We start from the raw sequence: 16,339 nt of genomic DNA, 5'->3' as shown, positions 1-16,339 counted from the left end.
GCACGGATAGCGATGGCGACAGCGACGACGGCAGCGATGACACGGTAGGGCAGGCTGCCTCAACGTCATCCTCGCAGGAGGCCCTGCAGATAATTCAGTACCTCTGGGGCTTCGTTTTCGTGAGGGACCTTCTGCTGCACTATGTGGAGCACGTGGGTGCCTTGGAGAAGGATGTCGGCAAGGTTCGTGTAAAGCTAGCAAAGCTGACGGACATAAGGTTTTCTCGAGCAAGCCAGTGAGAAGTGCGTGGCGAGATGCTTGTGGCGATCTCGCCCCAGCGTTTCTTGTGAATTTCTCAAGCTAAGAGGCTGCCGCGGCAACCTTCTCACATTTTTTCTTAAAAGGCCGCCTTTGGGGCCACCAAAGCGATGCCTCGGTGAAGCTCGCATGTCACTTGCCGTCCATGACCCCTCTTTGTAGTTGTTATAGAAGCGCCATTCTTGAACGGCGATAGCCGCGGTGTGTTACACTAGATCGGAGCGCACAGGAAGCAGACTTGACCAGTTAAACGTGTCAACACAATCAGCAGCGGGATGGAGGAAGATGGTGGGGAGGGGCACTGGCCTCCCCACCATTATAGTTTCCTCACGACAGCTGTGCCATCCCCCTATTTCAATTTTTTTCATGCAACCCAGTTATAACAATTATCGGTTATAGCAATGGAATGTTCGTGGCACTGGAATATATAAGTGGGTTGGACTGTATTGACTGCATACACTACGAGCAAAGAAAAATTGCTCTTTTTACAATGCCGCCGGAACACAGCATGTTGAACGTTCCGTCAAACATGATAGTACCTTCAGCAAAGTGGTCAGTGTAGCAGTACGGACCGCATTGAAAGTGAAGTGAAGGCACGTTGAGCATGTCTCCAAAACTCGCTCAATTCACCTAAAGCTCAATGTCTGCTGCCTTTTCTTGGCCACAATACAATGTCTGCTGCATTTTCTTGGCCACAATTCTATAGAACCAGCAAGAATAAGTAGCGTCCACAAGTGTGGACATAGCGCCTGAAGGGGGTAGTCGAAAAATGCCAGGAACTTTCGCTGGCTGCCCTATCTGTGAGCCACATGAACCTGTCTGCACTGCATGCCATCCTTACTCACCAGGTGTCTCTAGATGCTCCAGCAGTTGTATTCAGCTTCATCACAGTGGCCAACGCATCCTTCATAACCCTGGCAGCGTCATAGGCGATCAGCTGGCAGGACCGTGAAGTGCCACCTTCCTGTCCCACTTTCCGCACACTAATCACCAACAACTGGGCAATCCGGTGGTTCTGCACGCATTGAAAGCAATTATCTCTTTACTGAACAGCAGGGATCAATATAAATGGGAACACCTGAGGCTACTTGTACCAAACATAAAAAAATGTGTTGCAGCATGGTATAGATCATTTTATTTGCCATTCATGGGCGCCGCCATGTCAGGCTTTTACCCAAACAATATCTCGGCTTACTGTACAGTGAAATCAAATTAACATGGCCACGAAACACCGAATGCGTCCATACAACTATTTTCATTCATACAAATCTAACATAGTGCCATGCATTTAGTCGTTTACAGGTAGGAAACGAATCCTTCCATAAAATAGTCCATACAATATCCAAAATAGTCCATGCATTTAAAAGAAAAAGTTACAATGCACAGACTGTTAGAATGCAATCGGAAAAAGCAAATTTGAATGAGAAAAAAAAAATTTTGTTGCATTTGAGAGTCGGCGACGAAAGATAGTTTCATGCCGTGTCGACGATATCTTTACATCAGCGGCATGAAGCTAAGCCAGGCACTCTTTCATATCCACTCCGCCCCCGTGGCTGATAGTGTCACCCACAGCGGGACGACGCTGCCATGTAAAGCGCCAGTTGAGCGAATGCTTCGTCGCCTTTCGCTTTAACGCGTCTCCGAAACTCGATATTACGCAATCTCTAGTACTAAATGTGCACATGATGCCACGCCATTTTGGCACGCCCACTTTTTGCACGTGTGGAAGGTTACATCTGTTACATCTGTTACAAAACAGGATGCGTAGGCTGTGTATGGGCTCAGCTGCGCCGACAGCCACAGCAGAAAATAAGAACCCCCCCCCCTCACGCGCTTGATCGCGTTACCATGAGCACGTTCCCAGCCCCTTTTCCCTTTGCTCGCGCAGGAAGACAGCGCTTATCAAGCCACCATCCTTGTTGGCTCACCCTTGCACACTTTCAGTCACAACCAAAGCATACAGTGCGCGGCACGCGATTTGAGAGGTGCGTTTGCAAGTACTAGCTGCTTGTAGTTCAGCCACTTGAACATCTGCATCCACGGAAATTTCTATTTATTACCTCAGTATTCCTTCACGGCGGCAGTGAAATTTCATTATATTGAAATCGTGTATAAACACTACAGTCAATGACCGATTTTCCGGATGCCCAATTTTTCAGACATGCCCGATAATGCGGACGTCTTCGATAATTTTGATTATCCCGCCTCCTTGAACCAGCAACCGCAGCAACGCTAGGCCTAGCTACTTCGACATTCGCTACCAAGCTTCTTTCTGTTTGGTGCCGTGTTTTTTATTGAAACAATTCGCTGCTGTTAGCAATGGTGCCAACTCCGCCTTTGTAATCCTCGCCAATGTCTTGAAAGCTCGGAAACCAAAAGTCACCTTCACCTTAATACAGCAGTGTTACGCAGTGAGGCATACACAAAGTATTGCAGTGAAGCATACCAAGAGTGGAAAGAGGCAATTGTCACAGGACACCATATGTATTCCTTAATTACAAACGCGTGCACCCGCCGTCTTTTATCACGGTACGAGCCCCGATACGCCTAATATGTGTAATGGCAGGCCTTCAGAGCTATTTTGGACATGCCTGTGGCAATTTGAGCCCTTGGGAGCAGTAAAAGGCATGCATTCGTTTTTTCGGACTGCCCGATTTTTTGGGCGTTCACTGTATTCGTTTTATTGAGGTTCTAAATACACGGAGAATTTTGTTATATTGAATTTTGTTATACCCAGGTTTAACTGTACTTCTTCCACGAGATACGAAAAGGTCACTGACAAGATCAAACCCCTTGTTAAAGATCGGCCAATCTCTATTACCGTTGATGGCACGCCCAAACTCAGTGATTGTCCAGCAGTCGCCGTACTACCAACATTCTACGACATTAATCTTCCTGATGATAGACTTGCAAGTAATCCAGGAGTGCAACACGATATCCATTGGCATGCTGGTACAAGCAACTCTACAAAAAGTCGGAAAGGCTGTAGCCGATGATGCTGTGCTCAGCTCCAATTCTGCCTCCTTTCAGCATTCTGAATGCGTTTTTGTGTGGTTAGTGTCCCTGTTTATAATGTGCACCCATTCAAAACACACGAAAAAATCACATACAAATTTCGGATAATTTGAAAGTAAAAAAATAAACGCTGATAAACACTAAATTTTTGAAAAAAAAAAAAAGAAAATAAACGCTGGATCGCATCCACCGAAATTTGTCTACTTCCAAAGCATCATCTATATGTCTCTACCAGAGTGGTTATTGCACACTCCTGCCAGTGACCGACCAGTAACTGTATGGCCCGGATTCTGAAACACTCCTTTCCTGACTAAGGACGTCTCACACGCTACAAGGCGACCTGGCGTCAATTCTGGAACACCCCTTACTAAGTGGCACTAAGTTAGGGCCACCTTGGTGCTTCCTTGCGCTTAGGGAGCCAGCAAGCTGCCTTCATGCTTCCTAACCGCACTACTCTACCTGAACGCATGCTTCTCCGCAGGACTTTGCACGCAGTACGCTCGGCTTGGGTAGGTGCCGTGCGCAGCCAACGCCGCGGCAGCCAGCCGCCGTGTATTGACGTCCAGTTTGGTTCTGCAGACTGCGCTTTGTGCCATTTCTATTGTGATTCTGTGTTTCTGTGAAAAGCGAGCACCAAGAATGACGGCCTTGCGATATTTATCCAAAGACGATAGCTTCGAAAGCTATACAAGGTTTCTTCGACGTGCAAATGAACTTCTTTACGGGACTGTGTACAAGCCTCCGCCGTTGACTGCAGTCCGGCATGTGATTGACAGGCAGTATCCACTGGAACACTACAACGAAGTGGAGTTTCTAGCCCGGTATCGTTTTTCCTAGCGAGCTCTTACAGCCATACTAGCACAGCTGCCATTGGAGGATTCCCCGGGGTTACTGGGTGCATAGATCGTACTCGTATACCCATTAAAAGCCCCGGTGTAGACGACGCAGAAGAGACGGAGGAAGAACAAGCCGCACGCTTCGAGAAGCGTAAGTACGAAGCAGCCAGGCAAGTGGATTCAGATGAGGATAGCACCCGAAACGTGTTCAAGTCACTGGACGACAACCCCTTATCCTCCCGCCTCACCGACCATCGAGCCGTCTTTGTGGAAATTGAGAAACAACAAGATGAAGACTTTCACAATAAATACGTTACACTTTAAGAATGTCTAGTCTTTAATGCAACCATAACTTAACGAGAGGTTACAACCAAACCTAAACGCTCAGACGTACTACGAAGTTAAACGATAAAGATGTAACCGTAGAGAGAACCAAGGTAAACAATAATATTAACCGTACCTCTCGCTACGCACACCTATGCATAACTGAGTTAATCCAAAGCAAATTTTTCTTCCTCCGTGAAATAAGTTTTGCCCGGCATGGCAAATACACACACACACACGCGCACGAAACCAAACGCAGGCCAAAAAAGAAAAAGAAAGCGACGCCTGCCCACCGAACTGTCAGATGCTGCCAAAGTTGCTAGACTGAGCTTGCTTTCCCGCCATGTGCATCATTTTTGAGCTATTTTTACGTCATTAACGAAAGAAATTGAATTTATACCCTGGTACAGAAGTAGAAATGCAATTCGAGCAGCACCGGAAGTTTCCTTTGGCAATTCATTACAAATATTTTGCATCTTTCGTAAGTAATCTCGAAACCAGAAGTCTGTAACGTTCCACTTCCTTTGATGAGGCGCTCCTTCCGCAGGAAAGGTGAAAGGAAGCTTTTAGAGTTCGCAATGGCCTTCTGAGGGTGCCTAACGTTTAGGTAGCATGAAGGACTCCTTGTGTAAGGTAGGGAAACTGTCTAAGGTTAGGAGCATTTCTGAATCCGGGCCTATAACTTCTGTTGAACACACAAAGTGCATGACTAAACAATCCACTTACTATTTCTCATTTTTGGTGTGTCTGCTGCATTACAATCTCTGCGAGAACACGTACTGCACACTGGTAACCAGACTGGCTTATCAATGCTTTTGATTACACGGCCTTCGGGATAGGCCTGTGTTACAAACCGGGGAACAATGTCGATGGCCCAGTTGTCACCCGTATCCTTAAAAAAAAAATGGCATCAATATTGGCGGAGAGTTAATTGTGTGAGAAAATATGAAACAATAATTAGCAGATTTGTCAGAAAATTATTTGCTGCCAGAAGACACCATGGCCAAGTCTCCGATTCTGAATTTTGCTCTCCAATAAAATAAGGGTGTCGCCCCCCATTTTTGCATTGACACCGACAACAAAGGCCTGTCACTGTCCTGTACCACCTTTACAGATCTTGTACAGCTTTAAAGATTCAGCTGTAATACCAGTACTAACCTGTCTCCATTCTTCTGCTTGCTCTCAATGCTTGTGTCTCTATGTGCAACAGTGTCAATAAAGTCACTCATTGCCAACTGACTACGTATTCTGCCCTGCTCAAGGAGTATGGTATATTCAGGGATGGAAGCGGCCAAGGGAGTTTTGGAGCAGCTCTGGGAGCAGCAAATTTCATACATTGGAACAGGTTTGGAGGAGGAATTGTTCGTTTTGGAGCAGAAGATACGCGCTTTGAAGCATGCTAGGTAAGGCTGAACATGAGTGAACTTCAGATAAATCAAGAAAAGATGTTCTTTGATTTACTTTGCAAAACGCTATTAGGTTATGGCGAATCAGTTCTGCGGAAGCTCGCAAGGTGGAGGAAAGTTCCTTAAAGGAAAAACAATGTCATACACCTGACAAAGGAAACCCATGTGCCTTCCATGGCAACCAACTACATTTGACAAAAAAAGATTAACCAATGGATTTACGCGAACAGCACCCATTGTATGTTAATATGGTTTTGTTCATGCTAGTCAAGAGTTTTTTTGTTGTTGTTGTTGTGCACAAGCAATTAATATTTAAGTTCAATTAGCTTACATAAATTACCTCACTTACTGGATATAGGATATTGGATAATGCAAATCCTAGGCTGCTTGGAATCTAGTTATCGCTCATGTTTTAACATCCTCCACAACTTTTTCATTGACATCTCGTCGATAAGGTAAGATTAAAAAGTTAGCTAATTAGACGTATTCGTGCACCATAAACAAGAAATACTGACTGTGACAACCATGAACAACACCCATCAACATACAATGAACGCCGTTCGCATAATGCCCTCAGTTATTTTTTAAATCACTGGTGACACTCAGATGGTGTAGCAGAGTACCACAGAATAAATGAAAAGAATGAAGGCAAAAAAGGTGTTCACTGGCTTTCCGATCAGTGTCGCCGATCAATATTTTGCACAACCTTGATTATTACCCCCACACGTTACACGCATGGTGTTCGCCATTAATCACCACAGATTTACCGATAGGGCGTAGAAGCGAGCCCAAAAATGTATAACGACAGCCTGTCATACAACTTATTCATTCAGCTGAGAGCGCAGCTTTCTTTCGTGACTGCCCCATAAGAAGAGTGCCTGTTCAAACAATCTTTAGCTGGTCCGAATACTACACACGCACAACACTTATATAAAACATTCGCAATGCATTGCATAGCACAAAGGATTTTCGTTTTCCTGCGGCCACATTACAATGCGCCACCCAAACACACCCACACTCCAAGGACGCCGAGACGCTGAAAAGAATTTCTTTAGCTTTACTGCTAGGGCTAAATGATAGCCAACACATGGCTGTGTGCTTGCCACTGAACACGAACATAACGCAAAATTTAGCAACTTCATTCGAAGTTGGTGTTTTGGCGCACGTTGGCGCAGCTCGGTGGTTTGGCGCAAGATGGCGCAACTGCCGCAGCACTTCCATCCCTGTATATTATATCTTGACTGTCACTTCCATCAATCACCTGAAAGGTCAGACTGAACTGACCTGTTCCCGGTCCCTCAGGAGTCGTTCGACCAGCTCTTCAGACAGCTGCTCCAGCCAGTGCCTCACCTGGACAAAAAGAAGCGCAGAGGGGACAGGAACAATACATCAAAAATGCTGAGCACATAATTTTTCCTATTTACATATTGGGCACATATTTAGGGCTATGGCAGGAGCAGTGCGCACACGACAGCTACATGTGGTCACACCTGGGTGCCCACAAATCTCTCAAATATTGCAACAAATTGTTCAAATTCAGTGCGGTGCCGAGTCACGCAATAGCAATCAATTGAGAATAGTACTGCTGCCATTTCGGAAAGGCTCCACGTGGTCGATGCACGGCCAGTGAGCTCCAGATGTTCTCAATACTTTACAATACAGTAGTAGCTTTTAACAGTGGAGCTGTTTAAGCCAGCCATTAGTCCATGATTCGCGAACAGAAAATGTGGGCCGATCGTGGCGGTAGTGCAGAAAGGGTCCAAGCCCAATGGCACATACCCCTGTGAACTAGCGAAGCTGAGTCTGGCTAAGTCTAGCTAAGCATGGTTGGGATTACTTAAGCTTAGTCAGTCATCACTAGCCAATCAATATCCAATCAATAGCTAATCGATAATCGATCAATAAAACAATAAATTCCAGGAAATGCCGGGCATGACTTGGTAGTGCTTAGCCTAGCCCTACTACGTGGCCAATACCTTGCGATAGCCAATCAGTAGCTAATCAATAACTGATCAATATTCAATAAATTCCGGAAAATGCTGGGGTTGACTTGGTAGTGCTTAGCCTAGCCCAAATACGTGGCAAATACCTCGCGATAGCCAATCGATAGCAAATCAACGGCTAATTGATAATTGATCAATAATCAATAAATTCCAGAAAATGCTGGGGACAACGTGGTAGTGCTTAGCCTAGCCCAAAAGTCAGGACTAGCTAGGTGCCCATCAGCTGCACTGTCTCTTCAGCATTGCACCTCCAGTGCAAGCTACACAAACTTTTTTTTCTGGCATCCACTCCTAAACCGATCCCTTTTCATGATTTTGCTTATCTTGAAACTCCGCTTATCTAATAACTTCCGATTTTTACAACCTTAGGTTCACAGGGTTTTACTCTATTCACACGTAGGCAAAGCTGCCAGCACGAAAAGACATGTTCACCACACACAACGGAACTTTAAAGCTTTATTAACTCAGTGCACTTAAAAAAATAAAAGAAGAGCCAAACATGTCGCTGGTAGAAATAACCCTGTATAGTGCACAGACAAATTATAAACACACAACAGCTAGCAGATTGATATTTATTATGGTAGCAATGCCATGAAGCAACATACAAAATGATCATTAAAAAAATTAATTCACATCCAATGGCAAGTGACACGCGAAAAGTCTGACTGTTTTATCTTCATGACGGTTCGTAATTAAAAAGCCTGCTCAGCTAAGCAAGCAAGCTCTTCAGTATTACCTACATGTATTTACAAGATCTAGAGGTCATAATAGAGGTGCACAAAATTATACAGTTCAAGTATAATGGAGGTGCACAAAAGTGACAACCTCACCTTGGCTGTCGTGTCAAGGGCGAGCTTGCCCCGGAAGTTCTTGCCACAACCGATGGACTGGGCCAGTTTGCGGGGAGTCACTGGCTCAAGGTCAATGCCACGAACAAGCTGATACAGCCATGTACTGGAAGTATCAACGTTTGCCATGATTTTTTCCCTAACTGCATATTACAGGTCACAGCATCACATGACATTCATTTGTTGACCTTTTTCTTTAAACAAGCAAAGAAATAGGGTGCGAGAAACACAGCACAATGTAGCACTCAAAAAAAAAAAAAAAAGCTGAAAAGCTGTCAGGCTGGAACCTGCAGCAAACTCATAAAATGCGGTTGTTCATACAAATGGTAGATTGGATCACATGGGATCTGTACCGTTGGTCTCCTGCTTTACATTCAGTTTGAAAGTAAGATAAAATTTATTCCTACAATTTTTCACACTTCATGTTTTGAAAACGGACTCAAATTAATGAAATCTACTAAAACTGAACTTCCATACAATGTACTCACTGTCCTGGTTCAGACAAGCTAGGCTTTCTGTCGCCCTGTCTTCTGTGCTGTTATTAGAATGCATTCTAGCACAACACACACTAAGCCTGGTTACTCTTAAGTTTCCGCAAGTAATCAATATATGGTCTGGATATACAGCAAGCAATCACATCCACTTGTGTGCGTCCTCACTGTTACAGTGGAACTGTAATTAAACCTCAATAAAATGAATTTAAATACAATCATATTCTCAATATAATGAAGTATCTAATATTTCATTACTTCCTGTTCATAGGACACCATGTATTTTGAACTTCATTATAACAACGGGTTTATACATGATTTCAATATAACAAAATTTCACTGTTGTCACAAGGAAATACCGAGGCAATAAATGGAAACTACCACACACACAGACGGTAAAATTGCATGTGAGCATACACGCAGCCTATGCAGGGCGCCCTATCTTAGAGGTAATTAATCTGCGGTGGGTGCGAAGGTGTCACGAGTGCCTACAAACGCTTCATAGAGAGAAAAGGAAGGCTATGCTTCATAGGCTTCGGTGCAACCGTTGTTGTCTCCCCCTGCCACATTCAAAACTTTCTCAAAGAGACAGCCTGCTTTGGCAGGCTTCACAGACCAACTCCCTCCTCATTTCGTCTATTATCGTATAGACTCGTGTAAGAGCCGCACCTTTCTTTTTTTTTTCACAATTTTGGTGAGGTGTGGCCCCTGCACGGGTCCACACGTTTTGGTCAAGATGTTGCCAGCGCAGCCAGTAACTTGTGCCGCCATCTAGTAGAGGCACGCGGAAGTATGCAGCGAGTGAAAATTCGCACATGCGCGCGCAGCATCGGGGCACCGAACGCAATTGCTTCTCTGTTGGAAACCTTTTTCCAAATATCGGGCTGCCAAGTAGCGGGTGCGGCCCTTACACAGGTCTATACGGTATATTCAGGGAACTCGCAGTGCCGACACTGTGGCGGTTACCCCAATAACGCACGTGGATTGGCTCTCACTGCCAAACGTCCCTTAAAACCTCAACGTCGAAATACCTTACCGCCTTCTCCCAAGTTTCCTGTGGAGCTGGCTCAATCCCTTCGCTGCCCTGCCCTCCCTGTAATCTTCCAGGAAACCCTGGTATCGCACATCAGGGCCATCCTGGAGCCGTAAGGTGCAGAACTAGGTGATAAATAAAAATATTTACTCTCTCTCTCTCTTTGAGATGCACATGCTGTCGTACACGAACCTTGCGGCGAACAAAAGCTTAGATGCTACGAGCTTACGGTTGTGGGGCGTGTTCCTCACAATAGTCCGTGCACACGTCTCTTGCCCATACGTGCCTTTTAGTCTTGGCAGCTCGGCACAGTTTGGTTTAGACCAACTCCCACAGTCAAGACTCACCCCGTCTTGTGGCCAAAGTGGGTCGAGAGCTGATCCTGGGAGAACCGCAACACGTCAGCCACCACTTCCACCTGGAGGAGGTTCTGAATATCTTGGCCCAACTTGCCACCAAGCTTGCGCCTTTTGGGGAAGCAGACATAGGGAACCATAGCACATCACTACCTCCCAACACTTTGCAGATTAGATTGTCAACCTATGTTTGACCAGATGGTGATTAAGCTTGTAAAAGCAGACCTAAATATGATCTTGGGAAATATTGAAAGCAGTTCGCGTGATAACTAAAGTTCCTGCCAACCACAAAACCACACCGTGCATTATTTTGGGTGAAGTCACAGTGAAATAACTGACAGAAAGTTCACTGTAAACAAGCTCAGTAAGCTAGCTCTGAAGAAATCATAATCCACATCTCTACTGGCTTCTGCTTAATGACATCTTGCATCCTATTTATAATTGAAAAATGCTACGCCTCAGGTAATAAAAATAGATAACATAAGGATAGCTAAGCTGCATCTGAAGACATAATAAAATACTTGAAAATGGCATGCCTCAGGTGATAAAAACAGATAATATAAGGATAGCTATGCTGCACTTGAAGACATAATAAAACACAGCTCGGTTCATTTTATCAATTTCCCTACACAGCTTCCCCGACTGCTCTCCCTTCACATTGCTCTGTCCGGACCATGTGCAGGAGTGTGGCGCCCTCTCTCTAAGGCCCTCAACGAGGGCAGCGATGCCTTCCAGAGCAAGACCTCTCATATCACCAGCACAGCTTGCATCAATTTGTAAATTGCTTATCTAAGTCACACACTTACGCACGCTATTTCACACTTACGTCACAAAGTGAGCTAAAATGGTGCTGGAAAAAAAATGGCGGCAGGAAAAAGCAGAAATTCGGGAGGTTAAACAAGGCATGCACATGACAAGACACATGCAAGAGATGCACGAGACAGCTCTACTGTGGTACAACCTATCAGCAGCCTCATTCACACTAACATTACACATGGGCATACAATGTCACACAGTGCAATATGATGCGTCCACCATAGCAAGAGTTTAGGAAGTATAAGTTCGATATATTGTTCATCGAACAAATAAGTCCAGAAATTTAATTCGGAAAAGTAATCCGAGCTTAGGGAAGGGCAACAATACACCTGGGTAAGTGTGACATTAGAAAATGTAAGACTCATTCACTATTGTGGTTACGGTACGGTTGAACAAGTTTATAATGAACTAGATAGTTCCGCTAAAAGTGGTCGTTCGTTACATGTGAACTCACCCTTCAAAACATAAAAAAATTAACTACACTGAAGCTGTCGTTGGCAGTTACAATTCGACACTGCTTCCTTTAATCTTCATGATTTTTACCTTCAGTATCTTCATTTTCGTTCCCTACACTTTCCTGCATCTGGCTGCAAGTTAACATTAAAAGCATTGAAAGAATGAAAATGTGGCGGTGTGGCTTTCAAAACGCAGCGCTGACAATTTTTCTGAGAGAGTTTGTGATATGTTTGACTATCAGTGGAATACAAGTGGATTTCTACATACGATCAATAGCGAAGCATTTTAGTTCTTTGGAAGCAAGAACTAGTGCGGCATGACAGCATTTTGCAAAGGCCTTGCTGTTATGGCTGCAGCATCAGCCACATGCACGCCGAGAGCCGCGAATTTAAGTTTTCTATGTCGCTCTGGACAAAAAAGTATGAGGTTTGAAAGGTAGAACACCATCGCGAACCGTTATCAGCAACGATGTAAACGAAGCGATGACAAACCAAATTCAAAATTTCGAATATTTGTGCACCCTCAGTACATCCATAATGCTTGTGGCAGCTCTACTGATGAAACAAGAAATTATTCTCACACAAAACCTTATTTGAAGTTGAATATGAAGTTATTAACAAGCAATTGAAAACTCACTCGGTAAAGCTCATTATCACTGCCTCGCAATTAGGCTGAATGTTCAACACTTCCTTGGAGTGGTCGTTGCCATGAATCACACTAAATGAAGCTTATAATTTCCACCTGGCACTTGGGTCACATCCGGTATCTGTCACGTACGACTTGGAACTGCAGAACCATTGTGCAGCCTTGTCAGTTGCAATTTTCTCAGCCACTAGTCATCTTCCGACTCAAAACTAATGTTGCAAAACCCACCAGAAGTGCAATGCAGCTTCTAAAAGAATTAAATTTTTGCAATGAGTGTCCCTTTAACCATTTACGATCGAGACATATAAATAGTAGAAAAAGTTGTTTATTTTTTATCAAACATGCAAGATACGTTAAGAATAAACATATTCAACAAAAGCAAAAAAATATTTCACGTGAGCTTTTTCAGCAATAGGTAGGACACACCAGGAAGAAAACTTGAAGTGGGCTTTACCCAAAGCCACATATGGTTTCATCAACATCTGTACAGACAGCTCTCACCATATGCAAACCATAGGTGTACATTTCACTTGCTCTACATCATGCGTGCGACACCACTGCAGCCGGAGACGTTGCATCGATCTGTTTCCTCTGACCGTGCTTTCAAAAGAAAGTGTCTCACGTGCCAAACTTCTCTTTCCTCATCTTTTGTTCTTGCTCTAAACCAACAAATAGCCCTTGCTTGCAGCATTGGCCTAACACATTTAGCCAGAAACTTCGTACTCAATACCGAAACTCGGTAAGAAAAAAAATTTGTTACTGGTGTGTTGCCTGTCGGCAACAGCCTCAGTTGGCGCACCTCCTTGAAAAGCACGCTCGCTAACTCTCTTGTCCAATACATTTTTTTTCAGCAAATGCATTATAACCGGTATTTCGTCTCGCACGGCTCCAATGTAAGCAGTATGCGTATACACGAGTTCTATGGGAGGGTAAACGGGAGTTAGAAAAAAAAAATGAAATATATCCCGTCCTGCACTATAAAATCGGTTACGTTATACAGTGTAGACCGCTTATAACGTAAGTCGCCGGAGTCACAAATATCCGCATAATAACCGAAACAACGGTTTTATTGCAATAGCAAGCATGCGGCGGCCGCCAGGCGCCGTATGCTGTATGTGCGAGTGAAAGCATGCGAGGGTAAGTCAGCGATCGTGACTCAATTTCGGGCACGCAAGGGAGGAAAGCGGGAAGGAAGCGCGCCATCTTCCGTCGCGCGCAAGGCGCCGGGGGTAGAGGGAGGAGGGGGTGAGGCTCTACTCCAAGCGGCCCGGGAGGCCGCGCGCGCCCGCCGGGGCCGCTGTATCTTGAAAGCCATCTGCGACGGGGGCACAGTCCGCCGTTTTCGTGGCTTAGTTAACGTTGATGCGAGACTCAGCATGAAGGTCAATTCACTTGCTGCTGCTGCCGCGCTTCCTCACAATAGTGTTTTGACAGCAAGTTTCCGTGGTCATCGAGTGAGATGTGTTCATGTTTGCTTGTGCATGTGTGACACCATGCTTGGTAATGCACAGATGGCCACGACGGTGGACGTTTTCTCGCACTCCCGCCATTGCATCATTCTGCCCACTCCGCGCGAGGAATGCTGGGATGGGGGTTCGGTGCGGCGGGCAAAAATAGGAACGGAGCTATTCACGTGCCAGCAACGTTGGAACGCATCCAACGACGCCAGCCACGCCAGTTGCATCGTGTCGTTGGAGTACAGACGCCGTTTGTTCGCCACCGTGACGTCGTGGAGCTCCACGCGCGCATGTTACGTCGGAGTATATCTGCAGCTTGAGGGGTGCGTTCGCTGTCTCAGTTGACTGCCAAACTTCTAGGCAGCCGCACTCTAACCGGTATTTCCTCTTCCGCAACTGCACTATAAGCGATACACGTATACATAGAGTGCTATGGGAAAATCAATGGGAGTCTGAAAAGACCGTATTATGTCCGATCCTGCACTATAAGCGGTGACGGTATAAGTGGTCTATACTGTAAATGGTCCGAACTGTAGTCCATCTTTACCAATAGAAATTAACCAGGACCAAGCACGCATTATAAAAATCCATTACACTATTGCGAGCTGGTATGAGACCCAGTTGGCGTCGCCAGATGTCTTTTGTTGTTTCGTCATTCCTCATTTACCAAGCGTCCTACCACGGTAAGTATGTCTTTTTTTTTTTTATTGTAAAAGGACTCACAGTTTGTGAACAGGAAGCGTGGCAAACAGGACTGGCACCCCGGTCTCAGTCAGGACTGTTTGTTTGTTGGGCTTGTGCAGACCACAAGCCAGTTTCGCCAGTACCTGCACGCAACCAACCGCCCAACCATCTTGACACATTTTGTTTCTATTTCTCAATAGCAAATTTGTTAACACTGCACTGAATATTCCCAGCTGCACAAATAGCGCACATCAAGACGATCACTTTCAACTCACAGACATCATTAAAATGATGTTCCACTGCACAACAACAAAACTCTCCATAGACAATTAAAGTAAGAATTCTTTCTTTTGGTTAACCATTTGCAAGCATCCTTCACAAGGGCACATTCGCTGATGTCGTAGCAGACATTCGGATATGAGCTCACCTGTGTGGTAAATGTTCAGTCTGTGTGATGTATGTTCAGCTTGTGTCCTTTTCATGTAACATAATGGTGTCATGCCTTCGATCACTTTATAGAAGAGCCTTCTGAAATTCACTAAGAAGAAAACACTTTGCAGCTCACAAGTGGAGCCCATATGCATTTCTGTAAAGCAGATTTCTAGAAGTGCTAAAATTTTTCACGGTAGATCTAGGATCCTGATTTTCCACGTTGCTACATGCTGGAGCCTATGCACATCCTATGCAAAGCCCCTCCCACCTGTGAGAGTTTAACACCACAGCATGTCTGTTGTTTGCTGCAGCTAACAATGGTTTCATTTTAGTTAGTTGGTACATAGTTATTGCAGTGTGCAGTCTAAAATTGCATGCAGCACCTACAGGGGGCAAAATGATGCATAACTACAGTAGACTTCCAATAATTAAACTCCAGTTAATTTGGTTTCTCGGTTAATTCAATCTCAACCAAAGGTGCCGGCCAGAACCTTTGAATTTCTATGGGCTCAAGATTACATTATTTTGATCCTAAAATTGGCCTTCACTGAGTAAGTCAAGCTTGGCCAGTCAGCAAGCACATGCTTGACCCCTACGATGACCCAACTAGCGACCCATTTAGTGGCAGTGTCTGTCTCAACGAATCTTAGGGTACAGTGAATGCGTTTAACACACGCCATCTACCATGCCTATTTTCCGCAGGCCTTAGGAAGATTTTCAAGCAATAACCACAGCTCACAATGCCTGATTACGGTACTCACCCTAATATAGCACGCGCCTTTTATTTTATTTTTTCATGAAAACTAGGCCGGAAATTGCCTGTGCTGCGCAAGTGGAACAAAACCAAAACCGCCTTCACGACGTTTGTATGCTTTACCGCATAATACTTATGTACTGTGGCGAAGCCGACTTTAAAAACTGCGCAACAAAGCTGACATTACGAAACACCACCATTATGCAACACATATTTTTCTTGCTAAAAAATCGGGACCGCGTTAGATTTCTGCTTTGTTTAGGAGCTTTAATGTAATTTCTTACGCTAGTTATTTTTTTACTTTGGACACATAGAAAGTGCGCGTTTTATTTACGGGCGTGATTCTGGCAAATACTGCCAATGAATCAGCAGTGTGTTCTAACGTCTTATTGCGATAGCAATTATATCTACACTCGAAGTGCATTTCTGCGGTCGCCGTGAGGTTCCGCATAAAGTCCAACGAGGACTAAAATCGTCGCCGCGCGCGAGGGAAGCGCGCTTTCACGGAGAATGAACACATGGTGG

The 16,339-nt window shown here is 44.8% G+C and overlaps 1 protein-coding gene across 2 annotated transcripts in view; it reads right to left on the bottom strand.

Moving 5' to 3' along the window:
• LOC119433792 (DNA polymerase eta) overlaps nt 1-16,339 on the bottom strand; it is a 60,942-nt gene that overhangs the window by 13,970 nt on the left and 30,633 nt on the right. Inside the window, exons 6-10 of one of the 2 annotated variants that reach the window (XM_037701052.2) lie at nt 14,668-14,771; nt 10,562-10,681; nt 8,673-8,796; nt 7,124-7,189; nt 1,104-1,273 (exon numbers count right to left, since the gene is read on the bottom strand). In XM_037701052.2, the coding sequence (XP_037556980.1) occupies nt 1,104-1,273; nt 7,124-7,189; nt 8,673-8,796; nt 10,562-10,681; nt 14,668-14,771 (584 nt within the window). The remainder of the gene's footprint in view (nt 1-1,103; nt 1,274-7,123; nt 7,190-8,672; nt 8,797-10,561; nt 10,682-14,667; nt 14,772-16,339) is intronic. The other variant, XM_049658161.1, reaches the window with a different exon arrangement.

Source organism: Dermacentor silvarum, chromosome 11 (genome assembly GCF_013339745.2).
Source record: "Dermacentor silvarum isolate Dsil-2018 chromosome 11, BIME_Dsil_1.4, whole genome shotgun sequence".
NCBI classification, from domain to species: domain Eukaryota; kingdom Metazoa; phylum Arthropoda; class Arachnida; order Ixodida; family Ixodidae; genus Dermacentor; species Dermacentor silvarum.
The sequence above is the reverse complement of the archived record's forward strand: the minus strand, read 5'-3'. Positions and strand labels throughout refer to the sequence as shown.